This window comes from Halichoerus grypus, chromosome 1 (genome assembly GCF_964656455.1).
Source record: "Halichoerus grypus chromosome 1, mHalGry1.hap1.1, whole genome shotgun sequence".
Taxonomy (NCBI): Eukaryota; Metazoa; Chordata; class Mammalia; order Carnivora; family Phocidae; genus Halichoerus; species Halichoerus grypus.
The window spans coordinates 2362989-2376502 of record NC_135712.1 but is presented as its reverse complement, the minus strand read 5'-3'; the positions used below and the strand labels follow the sequence as shown (position 1 = coordinate 2376502).

General features: G+C 50.8%; 1 protein-coding gene across 3 annotated transcripts in view; it reads left to right on the top strand.

Moving 5' to 3' along the window:
- The window catches only part of TRAPPC10 (trafficking protein particle complex subunit 10), an 88445-nt gene that overhangs the window by 39776 nt on the left and 35155 nt on the right, over positions 1–13514 (top strand). For all 3 annotated transcript variants that reach the window (XM_036098980.2, XM_078068201.1, XM_078068189.1), the window contains 3 exons: positions 543–738; positions 2599–2710; positions 5174–5421. In XM_036098980.2, the coding sequence (XP_035954873.1) occupies positions 543–738; positions 2599–2710; positions 5174–5421 (556 nt within the window). The remainder of the gene's footprint in view (positions 1–542; positions 739–2598; positions 2711–5173; positions 5422–13514) is intronic.

The following is a 13514-nucleotide window of genomic DNA, read 5'->3' as shown; positions in this document are numbered from 1 at the left end:
TCACAGTGGGACCCAGAGGGCAGAGCAGCGGGGGCCGGGTTCCATGAGGTCGTGTGTCAGCCCAGCCGGGTTTGGAGGGGTGATTAGGAATGTGCTAGACGAAGAGAGGAGAGCCCGAGAAGTTGGGTGGGCTCGGCTGGGAATAGTACGAGCAGAGCCAGACAGCGAGGCTGGGTCCCTGCCGAAACAGTAACTCTGAGTTCTGTCCTGTCAGTTCCCGGGAACCAGAGCCGTGTTTGAACAGGGCGGCACGAATGCGGTTTGGGGACTGATGGTGCCATGGTCACCCTACTTTACTGGGAGCCCCAGAGGCCGGGTCTGAGACATCCTTCTGCGGCACTGACGGCTCGTGGGGCGTTAACCCAGTTTCTGATGAAACCTTTTCCTAATCTGGTTTCTCACCGCCCGCCTGCTGTTTGTCACCAGTGAACGAGGGAAGGAAGTGGGAGGACGGCAGTTGGCACTGCAGGGACATAGTAGCAGTTGGGCCATGTGCTGTGCTTGGGGAGTATTTTCCAGACAGTTCATTCGTGTCTCTGCAGGTGTGTCGTGCTCTCCGACCCCCTGAAGGACTCTTCTCGAACTCAGGAATCCTGGAATGCCTTCCTGACCAAACTCAGGACATCGCTTCTTATGTCTTTTACCAAAAACCTAGGCAAATTTGAGGATGACATGAGGACCTTGAGGGAGAAGAGGACTGAGCCAGGCTGGAGCTTCTGTGACTATTTCATGGTCCAGGTACATGACGAAGGGTAGAACTAGACAGCTTCCTTTTTCTCTTCCTGTCTTTATAAATAAGGCAGGTTTTTGGTGGTAATTCTTATTGGCATAGTTTTTAAAACCCAAGAGACAGTACATAGTAGCTAACAGATGTTTCCGTCTCGGGGCCTCTCAAGCGGATCAGAGGTGGTCTCCTGGGTAGTCCTGTCATCAGCTCTCCTGCTGCTTCTGAGCTCGGCATCTGGCCTTTTATGAAAGGGCCTTGGCCTCAGAGTAACCTGGGTTTTGCTAATATGTCGGGCCTTCCGGGGTATCCACCATGGAAGTGCCTGAGGCTGAGGAGCGCTAGCAGAGGTGACGACCTGGAGGACAGAGACGCCTACCACCTGCTCGACACCGCGAGTAGATTATCACTTCCCCGGGACATTTATTTCCTCTGTGGTTTTGTTTTGTAGTCTTGGGTTCCAATAACGGACAGTCTTAAGCTAGTTTCTAGGGGAACTTTCTAACACTGCAAAGAGTGACAGGAATGTTGCCCTTAGGTTTCCTTATTCTTGTTTACCGTATTTTGACTGAAAAAAACCCTAATTTTTGTATTTAAATTGCACTTGTGTGTAAATTAATGAAGAAATAATACTTCAAGCAAATAAAAGACCAACTCTGATTAGAAATTTCAATGTTCGTCTCTGACTCTGTTGCTTACACCTTAGTGGTGTTTGGGCGACGGGGTGCACGTAAGGGAGTTGCTCCCGTCCACAGCTCACTGTGGGACTGACCTGCTGCAGACCTTACGGATGACCCTGTCACTGCACCTTTCAGGCTTATTGAACTGGGTTTCTAAGAGCTACAGACAAGGAGAGGGGGAGTCCAAATGAACCCAGTGGTGTGGGATTGGACTCTGAGACAGGAGGATCAGAAATAGACATGCATGTGTGTGAGGATTATACACCTGTCCTCTGACAGGGCCTAGAGAAAAATGACTTCTCAGTAACATAAGCACACTTAGTGCCAAAATCTTGGTTTCTAAACGCCATCCTTTTTTTTATTATTATCCTGTTTATTTGAGAGAGAGAGACAGCACAAGCGGGGGTGGGGGAAATGGAGGGAGAGGGAGAAGCAGACTCCCTGCTGAGCAGGGAGCCCGATGTGGGACTCGATCCCAGGACCCTGGGATCATGACCTGAGCCAAAGGCAGATGCTTCATCCAACTGAGCCACCCAGGTGCCCGTAAACTCCATTCTTAACAATAAGTGCCAGAGCTCCTTCTAGAAGTGGTTGATTCCAGGGCTGGGGTAGGGAAAATACAAGATGGACCAGGAATAAAACTTACCAGAAAGTAAGGAAGTACCCCCCAAAAAGATGGAGGTCCATCAAAAGATGTTAGCACCACCTAAAGGAGCCTCCTAATGGCCAAAGCTGGAACAGTTTGTACAACAAAATAATGATAGAACTGGATTTTAACCCATGGAATACAGTTCATATCCATGAGCCCTCATAGATATAAATAGCTGGTTAGATTAGTAAATGGAGCAGGTTCAGCTCTTCCATGTAGAAGAATGCCCGTTAAAAAGCATGTGTCTAGGAAGGCAAGGACAGTACCAGAGATAGAGGGCGCCCGGGCCTGTCCCTGCTGCTGAGGGGCCGTGGACGGTTCCAGGGCTCGTGGTGGCCTTTTCCTACTTCCTCCTGGCTGCCTCTTTGTGCATTTGTGAATGTTAACACCTTATGGTCATGAAATTGATGTTTACTTAGTATAGTAGAAGTGTTACTTTTAATGCTGCACGCTTTTTCTCTGTTGTCGTCTTTAATAGCAACGCATTGTTTCAAAAAGTTGATTGACATTTTTGCTTTTTAAAAAACTTTTGTTGGGGTAACTAGGAAGAACTTGCCTTTGTATTTGAGATGCTGCAACAATTTGAAGATGCCCTGGTACAATATGATGAACTGGATGCCCTGTTTTCTCAGTATGTCGTCAACTTTGGTGCTGGGGGTGAGTAGTGCACTTTTAGAAGCAAATTCTTTTCTTAGTATAGTTTTCCCCACTCTTAAATAGTCTAGAAGCTGCCATTATTTATTTGCTTAATGATTAAATCACCTTTTATTGTTTTGTGCAAATTATATAGGATATATTCTTATAGTTCTAATAGGAAATGATATGAGAATTAAGAACTAGTCGCTTTCACTGTTAGAAGCATCTAAGCAAGAAAAGCATTTATGAAGAGGGTGTTTTTCAGGTAGAAAGAGTCTTTTCTCCTACTTAGAGCTGGCTGGTTATGCTTCTGATTCTGTGCCTCCTTGCTAGCATAAGAGTGGGATCTTGTACTTCTGTTGACAATCTGTCTTTGTAATATTTGAGTGCTCATTGCAGAGTTTTAAATGGCACCACTGTAATGGGTGTTCATCTTTCTTTTAAAATTTTAAAGTCTTGAATTATTTTAGAAGTACAAAATTAGCACAGTGAAACCATATACAGAGAAAAAAGTTCATAATTGTTCTCACTGTGTTTTGGGTGATACCTATATTGATAGAAATGGCATCATCCTATGTAGACATTTGTCTGTAGCTTGTTCTTGTTAACAGCCCATCGTGGGCATCGTTCCAAGCTAACAGGTCAGGTTTTAAGGTATGTTCGTTAATAGCTGCATCGTGCTCCACAGTGTGGACCCATGAGGGTTAATCCAGCTGCCCCCGGTCTTGGACATTTGGGTTGTCTCCGTTCTGACCACCACACACAGTGCGGTAACAGACATCTTTGTTGGGTGTTCTTTTTGAGAGAACCCTGATACGGTGTCTGAAGAAAGGAGTGATTTCAAGGAACCCTAGTGTCTGTTAGAAAACCTGTAGGAAGATGAGGTGCTGGGACAGTCAGCTTGGGCACTGTCTTTGTTCTAGAAATGATGGTGAATGGCACCAATTGGTTTTTTCTCCAAACCCAAGTTTTAGGAAGTTCAGATTTGGATCTCTTACTTTGCTAAGACACAAATGTAAACATAACCAGAGCAAAGTATTTACTAATTAAACTTTAAAAATTTGAGAAGAGATAAAATTATATTTCACATCTCCATATTGTATGTATTTAGGTATCTTACGTGTTTCTTATGTCATATTTCGCATAATTTCTTTGTTCTCTCAGTTTTAAAATCTGGGACAAATTAGAGTCCAAAAGTAAGCTTGAACCACGTTTTGCAGCTCAATGATAAGATTGTTCATTTTTGTTTATTCGTTTAATGGATGCTTATTGAGAGTCCCATATGACCAGGCGCTGTTCTGAATATAGTAGGTAACCAACAAAACCCCTTCCTTCATGGAGTTTACATGAAGGGGAAACAGGTGTAGAAGTAAAAAAAACTTCAAGTCAGGTAGTTGTAATGAGTGCAGGCCGCAGAAGGGGTTGCGGGTGAAGGGGCAGAGTGTGACGGTAGGTGCTGGGTGATCGTAAGACAGTGTGGTCTGGGAGGCTCTCTGAGGAGGTGCCATTGACACAGAGGCCGGAATGACATGTGAGAGGGAGCCAGGAGGACGCTGGGCAGAGGGCCGACAGAGGGGTCTGCTGGTGTAGGCACTCTGAGGGCTGGGGGGGGTCCCCCCATAGGTGTGCACTTGAGCAGCTCTGAGTATAAGTTCCAATCAGGAAAGGCTGCTGTTAGTTGTGGTTGGCACTTGAGATATTTAGTAACATCAGTGTGCCAATATTGAGTCGCTTCCTGGTGGGAATGCAGCATGACATGGTACGACAGCTCTCTTTTGGAGTGAGGAAAATAGATTAAATTTTGCCATATGGGTTGAATGACTAGTTATCGTGGGCTGTTATGCTTACTTTAAGGCCATATTTGAGTTTGGGGCTATAAGTTAGAATTGGGGAGCCTCGCTGGAAATTTTTGACAAGCAAGAATGTTTCCCTTCTGCTTCCCGCTGCTGCTTCTTCCTTGTGCCTGCTGTCCTTTTCTCCAGGAGATGATTCAGGTAGCTGACGTGGTTGAGTTAGAGATAGGTGTGAGGCTTCGGTAAGGAGACAGAAAGACCAGCACGGTCTCGTGAATGGGCTGCTCTCTGGCACAGTACGTTCCAACCCAGGCCTGGTGCCTTCTCTCAGAGCTGACTGAGCACAGAGCCTGAGGCCTCCCTGACCCCTTAGCCCGGCAGTCTCCAGTTGCCTCCCGACCTGTTCACCACCCTCTGGACATGGTGCATCTGTGTGCCTTGTGGCCTAGGTCATGTTGCCTTGTGCTCATCATCGGTTGCCATGTACCGAGTGGGAATACTCGTGGGAGCTACCCTGTCCCCATATCACTAGCCTGGTTCCATGCCCACGGAAAGGGGGCGGGCCCGTGGTCAGGGAGTAACTGGTTGTTGAGCCGCCCGTTGGTACGTGAGGTCTCACGGCCTTGAGCAAGAATCTCAGTAAGGTGAAGTAATCTGTAGTCAGCGCCTTTCATGATGTGTGTTTGTTTAGATGGTGCCAACTGGCTGACTTTTTTCTGCCAGCCGGTGAAGAGCTGGAATGGATTGATCCTCCGAAAGCCCATAGATATGGAGAAGCGTGAACTGATACAGAGGCAAGAAGCCACCCTGTTAGATCTGCGCAGTTACCTGTTCTCTCGCCAGTGCACCTTGCTCCTCTTCCTGCAGAGGCCGTGGGAGGTGGCTCAGCGCGCCCTAGAGCTGCTGCACAGCTGTGTGCAGGAGCTGAAGCTCTTAGAAGTGAGTCTGTTTTCCCAATTTACTCGTTTCTTCATTGTTCAAACCCAAAACCCTGAATCGCGAATTGCAGGCATTGAACTGTCTGTGCTGTAGGAAAGAGTTCTCTTTTCCTGAATATCCTACATTTGTAGCATGTTATTTGTGTAGTTACTCTTTACACCGATTGGGTAATTGTTCAGAAGTGTCATTTCTGCTCTCAGCGTGGGGGAGTTCATGTCGGCCCAGAGCAAGACTCTTGGATCGGTTTCTTCCCGTGAGGTTTTGAGAGCACTTCGGCTTTATCCCCCGAGGAGGACGGCTCCCTGCCGCGCACACACGGCGTGAGGCCTTGTGGGCGGACCTTCCCTTGATTTCCGAGCCGCCTTTCTGTTTGGCACGTGAACACATGGTAACAGTGTGACGAACAGGAATTAGTAGCATGAAGTGTCGGGAGGGTGCGTGACGGCTGTGCGTGTGCACGTGTGTGCGAGTGAAACCCGTGAGAGAGGCGTGCACGGTGCGTCGGTAGCGGAGTGTTGGCCTTTAAGGATCGAGTCCCCAGGCTCCTGCACTCCTGCCGCTCACAGAAGCAGACACGTTTTAGTGAAGTAAGGGAGCGTTCATGACTGCCTAGTCTGGGCGGGGGTGGGGGGTCTCCCCTTTTTTGTTTCAGTGACCTCTCTGCCCAGAAAGGGGCACCTGCGCACATACACAGGGTTACACATCATCTCGGGGGGCTCACAGACACCCCCACCCCACCCCGCCCCACTCCCCGGTTAGGAATGAGGTGAACGCTCTAACTCCATTTCACAGAGGAGGAAGGCAGGCCTGGAAGTGGGGAGGTGGCTGACCCAGCAACATACCGCAAGGGTTGTCCAGGGTCAGGCCGCACGCCGGGCTCGTGCGCTGTCCTGCTGCTGCCGGCACGTCCCAGGGGCACAGTTGGACAGGGTCCTTGAGTGTAATCGTATTGCGCTAGCCAAAGCCTGGTGAAGCCGGGCTTTCGTAATGAGTACCTTTCATCCTCTGTATCCTAGAGTACTAAAGAACAGGCTCAACACTTCGTTTGAAATAATCAAGTGATAGAAACTTTTTTTTTACCCAAATGAAGAGAAATTATGTTAGTTAATTTTCTAAAGGAGAAACGCCTAGCCTAGCTGAGCCACACACTCGTGAATGTAAGAATTTGTATCAGATTATTTTTCTTGCCTAGATACCTCATCAAGCAAACGAGGGAAACACCATCTTCCGCCGTGGAAGGGCACGCCTGTGGCTCCGTCGAACTGCGCGGACTTGGGTGACCTGCTTCGGCTGCTCCGACCTGGCCGTACAGAGCAGGGGGGCACAGGGCTGTCTGTGCTCGTGTGTGCCTAGATATTTTACCTGATTGAGAGATTTCGTCATCTTAGCGGATGGGGGGAGAAATAGGCTCTGTGCTAGAGTCCACGTGGTTCACACTCAGCACCGTCAGACTGGGGGAACCCCGGGCGGGTCCCTCAGGAGGCACTGTCATGCAGCCCAGGGCGCGGGTGGGAAACCCTGGAGGGTGGCGCAGAGCCAGCCCCTTGGTGCTGGGCCCCGCCCGTCACAACCTGAAGGATTTGAATCTGTCGGAAGTTCTTGCTCTTGCCCCAGGAGGTTGCCTTGTCACAGCACGGCAGCCAACTGGCAGAGAGGCGAGGAAACATTGCCGGAGTGGCCGCCGCCGCGCTGAGGGGCTGGGCCCTCCTGGTGAGGGGCCGCTGACCCTGCAGGGACCCAGCTGGGCACCTGCTACCACCTCCTGCCAGCTCCGCCAAGCATTCTGGAAGCTGGAGGGTGAGGGAGCCTGGGGATGCGTTATATACAGCTCCCCGGATCTGCGGGGCCTGCTGGGGACATAGTGGAGCCTAGGGGAGGAGTAGGGAAGCCTTTTCCTGCTGCTCACAGGCATCCTCGTCCTAGCATGGATCTCTGGTCACTCCGGCACGCCCAGACGGTGCAGGCAGGCTGCGTGGGGACATGCGTGGTGTTCCACTCATTCGCGGCACAGCAGCACGCATAGCGGGTCCTCCTGCCCGCCTTGGCTTGTCTCCTGAGCTCCCTGCTACCTCTGGCCATCGTAGGAGTGCATGGAAACTGTCCTCTCGGCTGGAAAGAGAAGCATGCAAGGAGCAGGTGGTGGGGCTCGTACTCGGAAATGCTCCTGGCTCCAGAGAGTCCGTGTGAACGGCGGCATGATGTAGGTCCATCCTCTAGGCTCTTGGCCTCTGGTGCGGACGTTCACTGAGGGCTTTTCCCGTGCTTTGTGTTGTGGGATGCACTTCACATCCGTTGCAGTATTCTTTCCCCTGGTTCTGTTCTTTTCTGAGTGGAACGGTCATCGTCCTCTCGACCGTTCCTCGAGAGGGGGCTGTCCCCCACTATGAATCATGTTGATTGTACTTTGCACCTTTCTGGTTCTGCTGTGTCCTGCCTGAGATGAGTTGACCAGAGCTGAATTCAGGGTGAGGACACGCTGCCCACTGTTTGCTTTCTCTCTCTTTCTCTGTCCTAACGACCCAACTTCTTGTTCCCTGGTCTCGTCCTGCTGCACACGATGGGGGTGGGGGTGCTCTGTTGCCTTGCCATCCCTCGGCATCCCTGCCACATGAGTGCCGTGGACAGTAGCTGGGCCCCAGCAGCGTGCTGTGCCTGTTGAACTGCCCGGGGCACGAGCTGCCAACCTCCTTTGTCGACTCAACTCTGCTCATCCCACGGGTGAGCCTGCACAGTGTTCCTCGTGGAACACCTGCGCTCACGTGTGGTCGGCACCGACGTGAATGCCGGCCACTGTGGTCCTCTGCTGGGAGCTTCTTCCCGTCCCCTCTGCTGTCCAGCAGTTTGACTCTAATCTGGTTGTCTTTGTGTACTTTGTGAGGGTCAGCTGTTAGGAAGACAGTCCAGCACGGAGGGTGGGCTCTGGAGCCAGAAGGTTGCGCTCAGACCCCACCCCACCCCACGCCTCCCCGCCAGGGACCGTGACTCGTTTACTTGCCCCTTTAAGCCCCCCTTTTCCATCCCTGGAGGCAAACAGAAGCTGCTGTGTGGGTGCTGAGCGTGTCCAGGGAGCTGAGCTTTTCACGCTGCCTGCCATGTGTCAGCCCCTCGTGCCCGTCAGGTCTGAGCGTGACCTTCCTTGGTAGCATCTTCTCGAATATTTCTTTCCAAGGACAGAGTCCGTGTGAACGTGCGTGTCAGCACTGTCGTAAGACTGTGGAGGCCCCATGGTACTTGAGGCACAGAATTATTCTCTCAGCTTTCTCATCTCAGGTTCTTTCTGGAGGTTGGTTTCCGGGGGGAGCGTTGTTTTTCTTGAGTACATTTTTCAGTTGGCAGTTACCTGGGAAAGTATTATTCTTAGAGTTTCTTTTAAGTTTTTGTGGAAATATTCAAAATTCAAAAGACCCCAAATTATTTACATTTTCTATACATTTAATTTTACTCTAAAAAATAGACTCATTTCCTGGTGTTGGGGCTAGCTTTTTGGTGGGGTGTTTTTCACCTTTGTATCAGTGGCCGGAGGCCAGTGTGGAGCTGTGGCTTCTGACACGGGCCCGAGGGGGCTCAGCATGGTGCGGTCCCGGGCTGGGGGCAATGCTGTGTGCGCGGAGAGGCCACGGGCTCAGCCAGCTTGCAGGCTGGGTCCGGGTGTAGTTCTTGTAGGGCTCAGCTTCTTTTGTTAATCCTTTTAAGCCCAAAGCCTAAGTATTACAGCCCTTTCCTGCATTTCTAATTGTGACATTTCTTTAGCAGAAAAGGCTATGTATATTTGCTTCTATGGTTTGTAAAACACATCCTGCTAACCTTCTGGTTGATTTGTCCATTGATTTGAAGTATCTTCTTTGAGAGTAGGCGGCCACGGGAACAAGCCGGATGCCATGGGAACAAGCCCCACCTCTGTAGTGGGACGTGGAGTGCCGGGCCAGGGGTGCCAGGGAAGAGCCTTGGGCCAGCTGCCCTGATTGAAAACGTGTAAAAATGCACGTTGTAGCTGCCCCGTACAGCCGATAGGGATCCTGAGTGATGTCCAGAGTGTAGCAGTTCTTCATGAGCTCAGATGACTCGTTCATAGGGTATTTCTTTTTTCCTACAACATTAAAAAAAGTGCCCTCCATTTACCAAACATTGAATATATTGTCTCTGTGAATGTGGAAGATAGAATGCTTACTCTAACAGCAGGAGGTGTTCTTTTGGTCTGTGGCCTTTCTGTCTGCAGAGGAAGTGCGTTCATTCAGTCAGTCCTGTTTTGAACATTTGGGTTGCTCAGAATTGTTTGCAACGGAATCAGCGTGTATTCTCGTCCGTCTGTCTACATGTGATGTATCCATACACGTAGAGTTGCTAGCTCAAGGACACACTTGTTCTTAAAGCTTCTAGTACACGTTGTCGAGTTGCCTTCCGGAAAGATCTCCCCTTTTCATTCACACTAGCAGGGCCTGTTTGCCTGCGTCTCTGGTAAGAAAAAAAAAGTAGTCATGTGCATATATTTTAATCTTTACCAAATTGTAAGTGAGAATATAAGAAAGGTATTTTCTACAAGACCATTATATATTTGTTACGATGACTTCCCAAATGATTTTTTAAAACGTGGGTCTCCCTCAGTACTGATTTGTCTTTTGTCAGCTTTGGTTCTGATTATGCTTCCACACGGGGTAGGCCAGGTAGGACCAGGATCCCGGAAGAGCCACCTGGTCTAGAGACTGGCCAGTCCACCAGTCTGTGAGCAGGGGCTGCATGTGGGAGAAGCTTCCAGGTTAAACTGGATGAAACAGAAAAGGGGTGCCTTCCAGGCTGGCCACTTGGATCTATGTTCCGAGGTTCGGGCTCAGCAGAAGACAGAAGCCGAGGCGTCGCTGAGGAGTGTAGCTCAGAGTCCCTGAGTGCTTGCTGTGTTCCAGAAGCTCTGTGGGGCTTCTTGGTAGACAGGGGCAGGGGTCATTGCGTGACCTGGAGCCGTGAGGACCTGACGTGGAAGAGGAGTAGGAATGGACAGGAGGACAGGTAAATGCCGGAGGTGTTGCTGAGGAAGAACCGGTGAGGGTTGGTGGCTCTCAGGAGAGAAGGGCTGGCAAGTGTCATTTGGGAGGCAGTTGGTTGCCTGCAGGGCACTGTGGTAAACATGGGGTGGGGGCACGGCACGCAGATGAGGAAGAAGCAGGTTCCTCCTGACGCGGGAAACTCACGGTCGAGTACACTGAGCCAGCCGTGGGAACAGGGTCAGAGCAGTGTCGCCAGGTGATCAGAGAAGAACATTTGGGTACAGGAGGAGTTATCAAGGATGCAGAGGTCCCATCCCTGCATGGATGCTTCAGTTCAGTTCAGTGAGCGTTTTCATGGCGCCTACTTTGTGCTAGGGAATGTTTCTAGAGGTGGTCTTGTATGAGCTGGGTTTTAAAAGATTCTTCCGTTCAACAGATATTCCCGGGGCACCTGTGTTGTGCCAAGCAAGCATTTGTTCTAGGCACTGCATTTTTAGCAGAGATAGACCAAACCCCATCCGGGGGAGTTTACGTTTTAATGGAATGAGTAGGTTGAGTGAGATCTGCCAGGTAGATGTGGCTTGTGGTGGCAAATGTGAGAGCGTGTTTAAAGCAAAGAAGGTTTTAGTGGAGAAACTATGAAGGAGCTCAGTCTTGCTGGAACTTAAGGGGTGAGGCAGGGCTTGCCGGTAAGGCTACAGAGCTATCAGAAGCTGGATTTTGAAGAGATTATGGAAGTGTTTGTATGGCATCCTGAGGCCTGGGTTTTGTTCATCGTCTGGTAAGGAGTCGTAGTCGGGTTTGAGGCCAGGGTGCCATGAAAGGTGTGGGACCTGGTGGGGTGGGGGGCAGATGGAGGCCAACAATTAGATGGAGGTGGGAGAAGAGCCAGCGGCTGAGGTCATAATCCACTGGGGAGGACTAGGGCAGTTGGAGTACATTTTAACTAAATGGATTCAAGAAAAATTTATTCAGTGGGTCTACTGAATGTCTGTATGTAAAAATAAATCTCGATCTCGTACCAGACACAATTCCAGGTGGAGTTTAGAGCCAAACATTAAAGATAAGACAAAGAAGCTTCTAGAAGAGAATACGGGAGACTATTTCCATGACCTGGAGGTTAGCAGATATTTCTGACACAGGACTAAAGGCACGGACCGTGAAGGAAGAGAGGGACGGACTGGACTACGCTGAAATGGGAACTTCTCTCCGTCGGCAGGTAGCATTACGTGAGTGAAGATGCGAGCCACAGCGTGGAAGAGCACCAGCAGGATACGTAGGTGGGAAGGGCTCTTCCCAGGATATGTGAAGAACTCCTGCAAATCAATGAAAAGAGACTGACAGATCAATAGAAAAATAGGCAGAAGAAGCTATGCCAATGGCCAGAAAGCATATGGAAAGGTGCTTCATCCTAGTGAAGTGCAAACTAGGTGTGCGGGGGCCAGGGCACAGCCCCAGGATGGCTGCAACGGCGGGCTCGGCGGGCTCGGTGGGCGGCAGCGAGCGGGCGGGAAGTGAGCCCGTTCATGGCTCGGGGGGTGGGAACTGGCGCTTGCACTGCGCGCCCCGTGACCCGGCCGTCCCGCCCCGGGCATCTACACAGACATGCCGTGCGCGTCCCAAGAGACAAGCCAGCGTGCTCGTGGCTGCGTCATTCATAATAGCTGGAAACGAAATAACCCGAACGTCCATCGCGTATGCGGGGACGATCCTTGTGGGCTGTTTGCACAGCAGACTGGCAGACAGCAGTGGAAGCAGACGGACGTGTAGTGGGCCGGTCTCCCCAACACAAGAGCGAGGGAAGTCAGACACACAAGGATGTACGCGTTTTGCTTCCTTGTGTACAGCGTTCACAAGCTGTCTGTTGTGGGGCGTCTGGCCAGGGATGGGTTTGTGAAGGGGATGGCGACTGGCGGAGCTGGACGTGGCGGGCGGACGGGCTCCGCTGCACCTGTGAGTCTCCAGCAGGGGTGGGCGCGTGGGGGTTCCTTATGATGCTGTGTTCTCAGTGTTCGGTCTCGCAAAAGATGTCGGTTTAACAAAAGAAAGAATAAAAAGAAGGCCTTTAACTGTAGGCTTAGAAAATGGTAAAACAGCTCTTGGGGTTACTGATAATAGTGGTCTTAGGAAAGGAGGGGGGCTTGAAGAAACTAAAGAAGATACGCAGGTATCCCCATTTTTCAAAAGTTTGTTTTATACCACTTCACCGCTACAGAAGACCTACATTCATACCTGTCCTCACTAACCAGAAGAAATCCGAAGAGGATTTCCGCTCTTAGTGGAAAAAAAGGCGAAAAGTGAAAACCGCGTCCAGCGGCAGGTGTGCAGTGAGCCCCCGTGCAGGCGGCGGACTGCACCCGAGCAGCGAGCGCGGCCCCCCACCTCCTGCCCCGCGAACCACCCGCAGCATCTCAGCCTCCGGCCCCGGGGCTCTCAGCTGCATCCCTGGGCATCTGGGCTTGATCTCGACTGATTTTGTGTGTCCATTAGCTAAACATGTCCTGGGGATCAGAAGAGCCTGAGAGAAGTGATTTTTGGGGTCTGGGAATGCTCAGAAGTTTTCCACGTAAACTAATGGCACTTGATTCTTCGCCTTATGTCGTCTCGGCTTATGGAGGGTTTCATAGGAGTGTGGTGCTTTCGGATAGAGACCTGTATTAAGAAAAAATTTAAAAAGTCTGTTGTTTACAAAAGAGGTTATCCAGATGGCCCGGAAGTCTGTGGAAAGGTGCTCATCATCCTTCTTGTTAGGGAATGTGAATTGTCAAAAGGTGCTGAGCCCATCCCCCGGGCTCACGGCAGAGCTGTGTGCACTGCTGGGCAAGCTCCCCCTCAGAGCAGAGCTGAGGCTCATCCTTCCTGGGTTTGGGCAGCGTGGGGTTGTAGGGTGTGGACTTTGGGGGGCTGCTGCCTCCTGGGTGAGACCTGGGGCACTCCTCGCATGTTTGCTGAGGTATATGTGTCCCCCCTCCCCGGGCCTGCTGCTCCCAGACCGGCTGGCTGAGGTGAGCACGATTGCTTGAACAGGTCTAGAACTGGTTCTAGCCCTGGCTGCGGAACGAGCCCTCTTTTCCAAACTTCATGGGACTTTTAAACCATTCTCAAACTCTACCG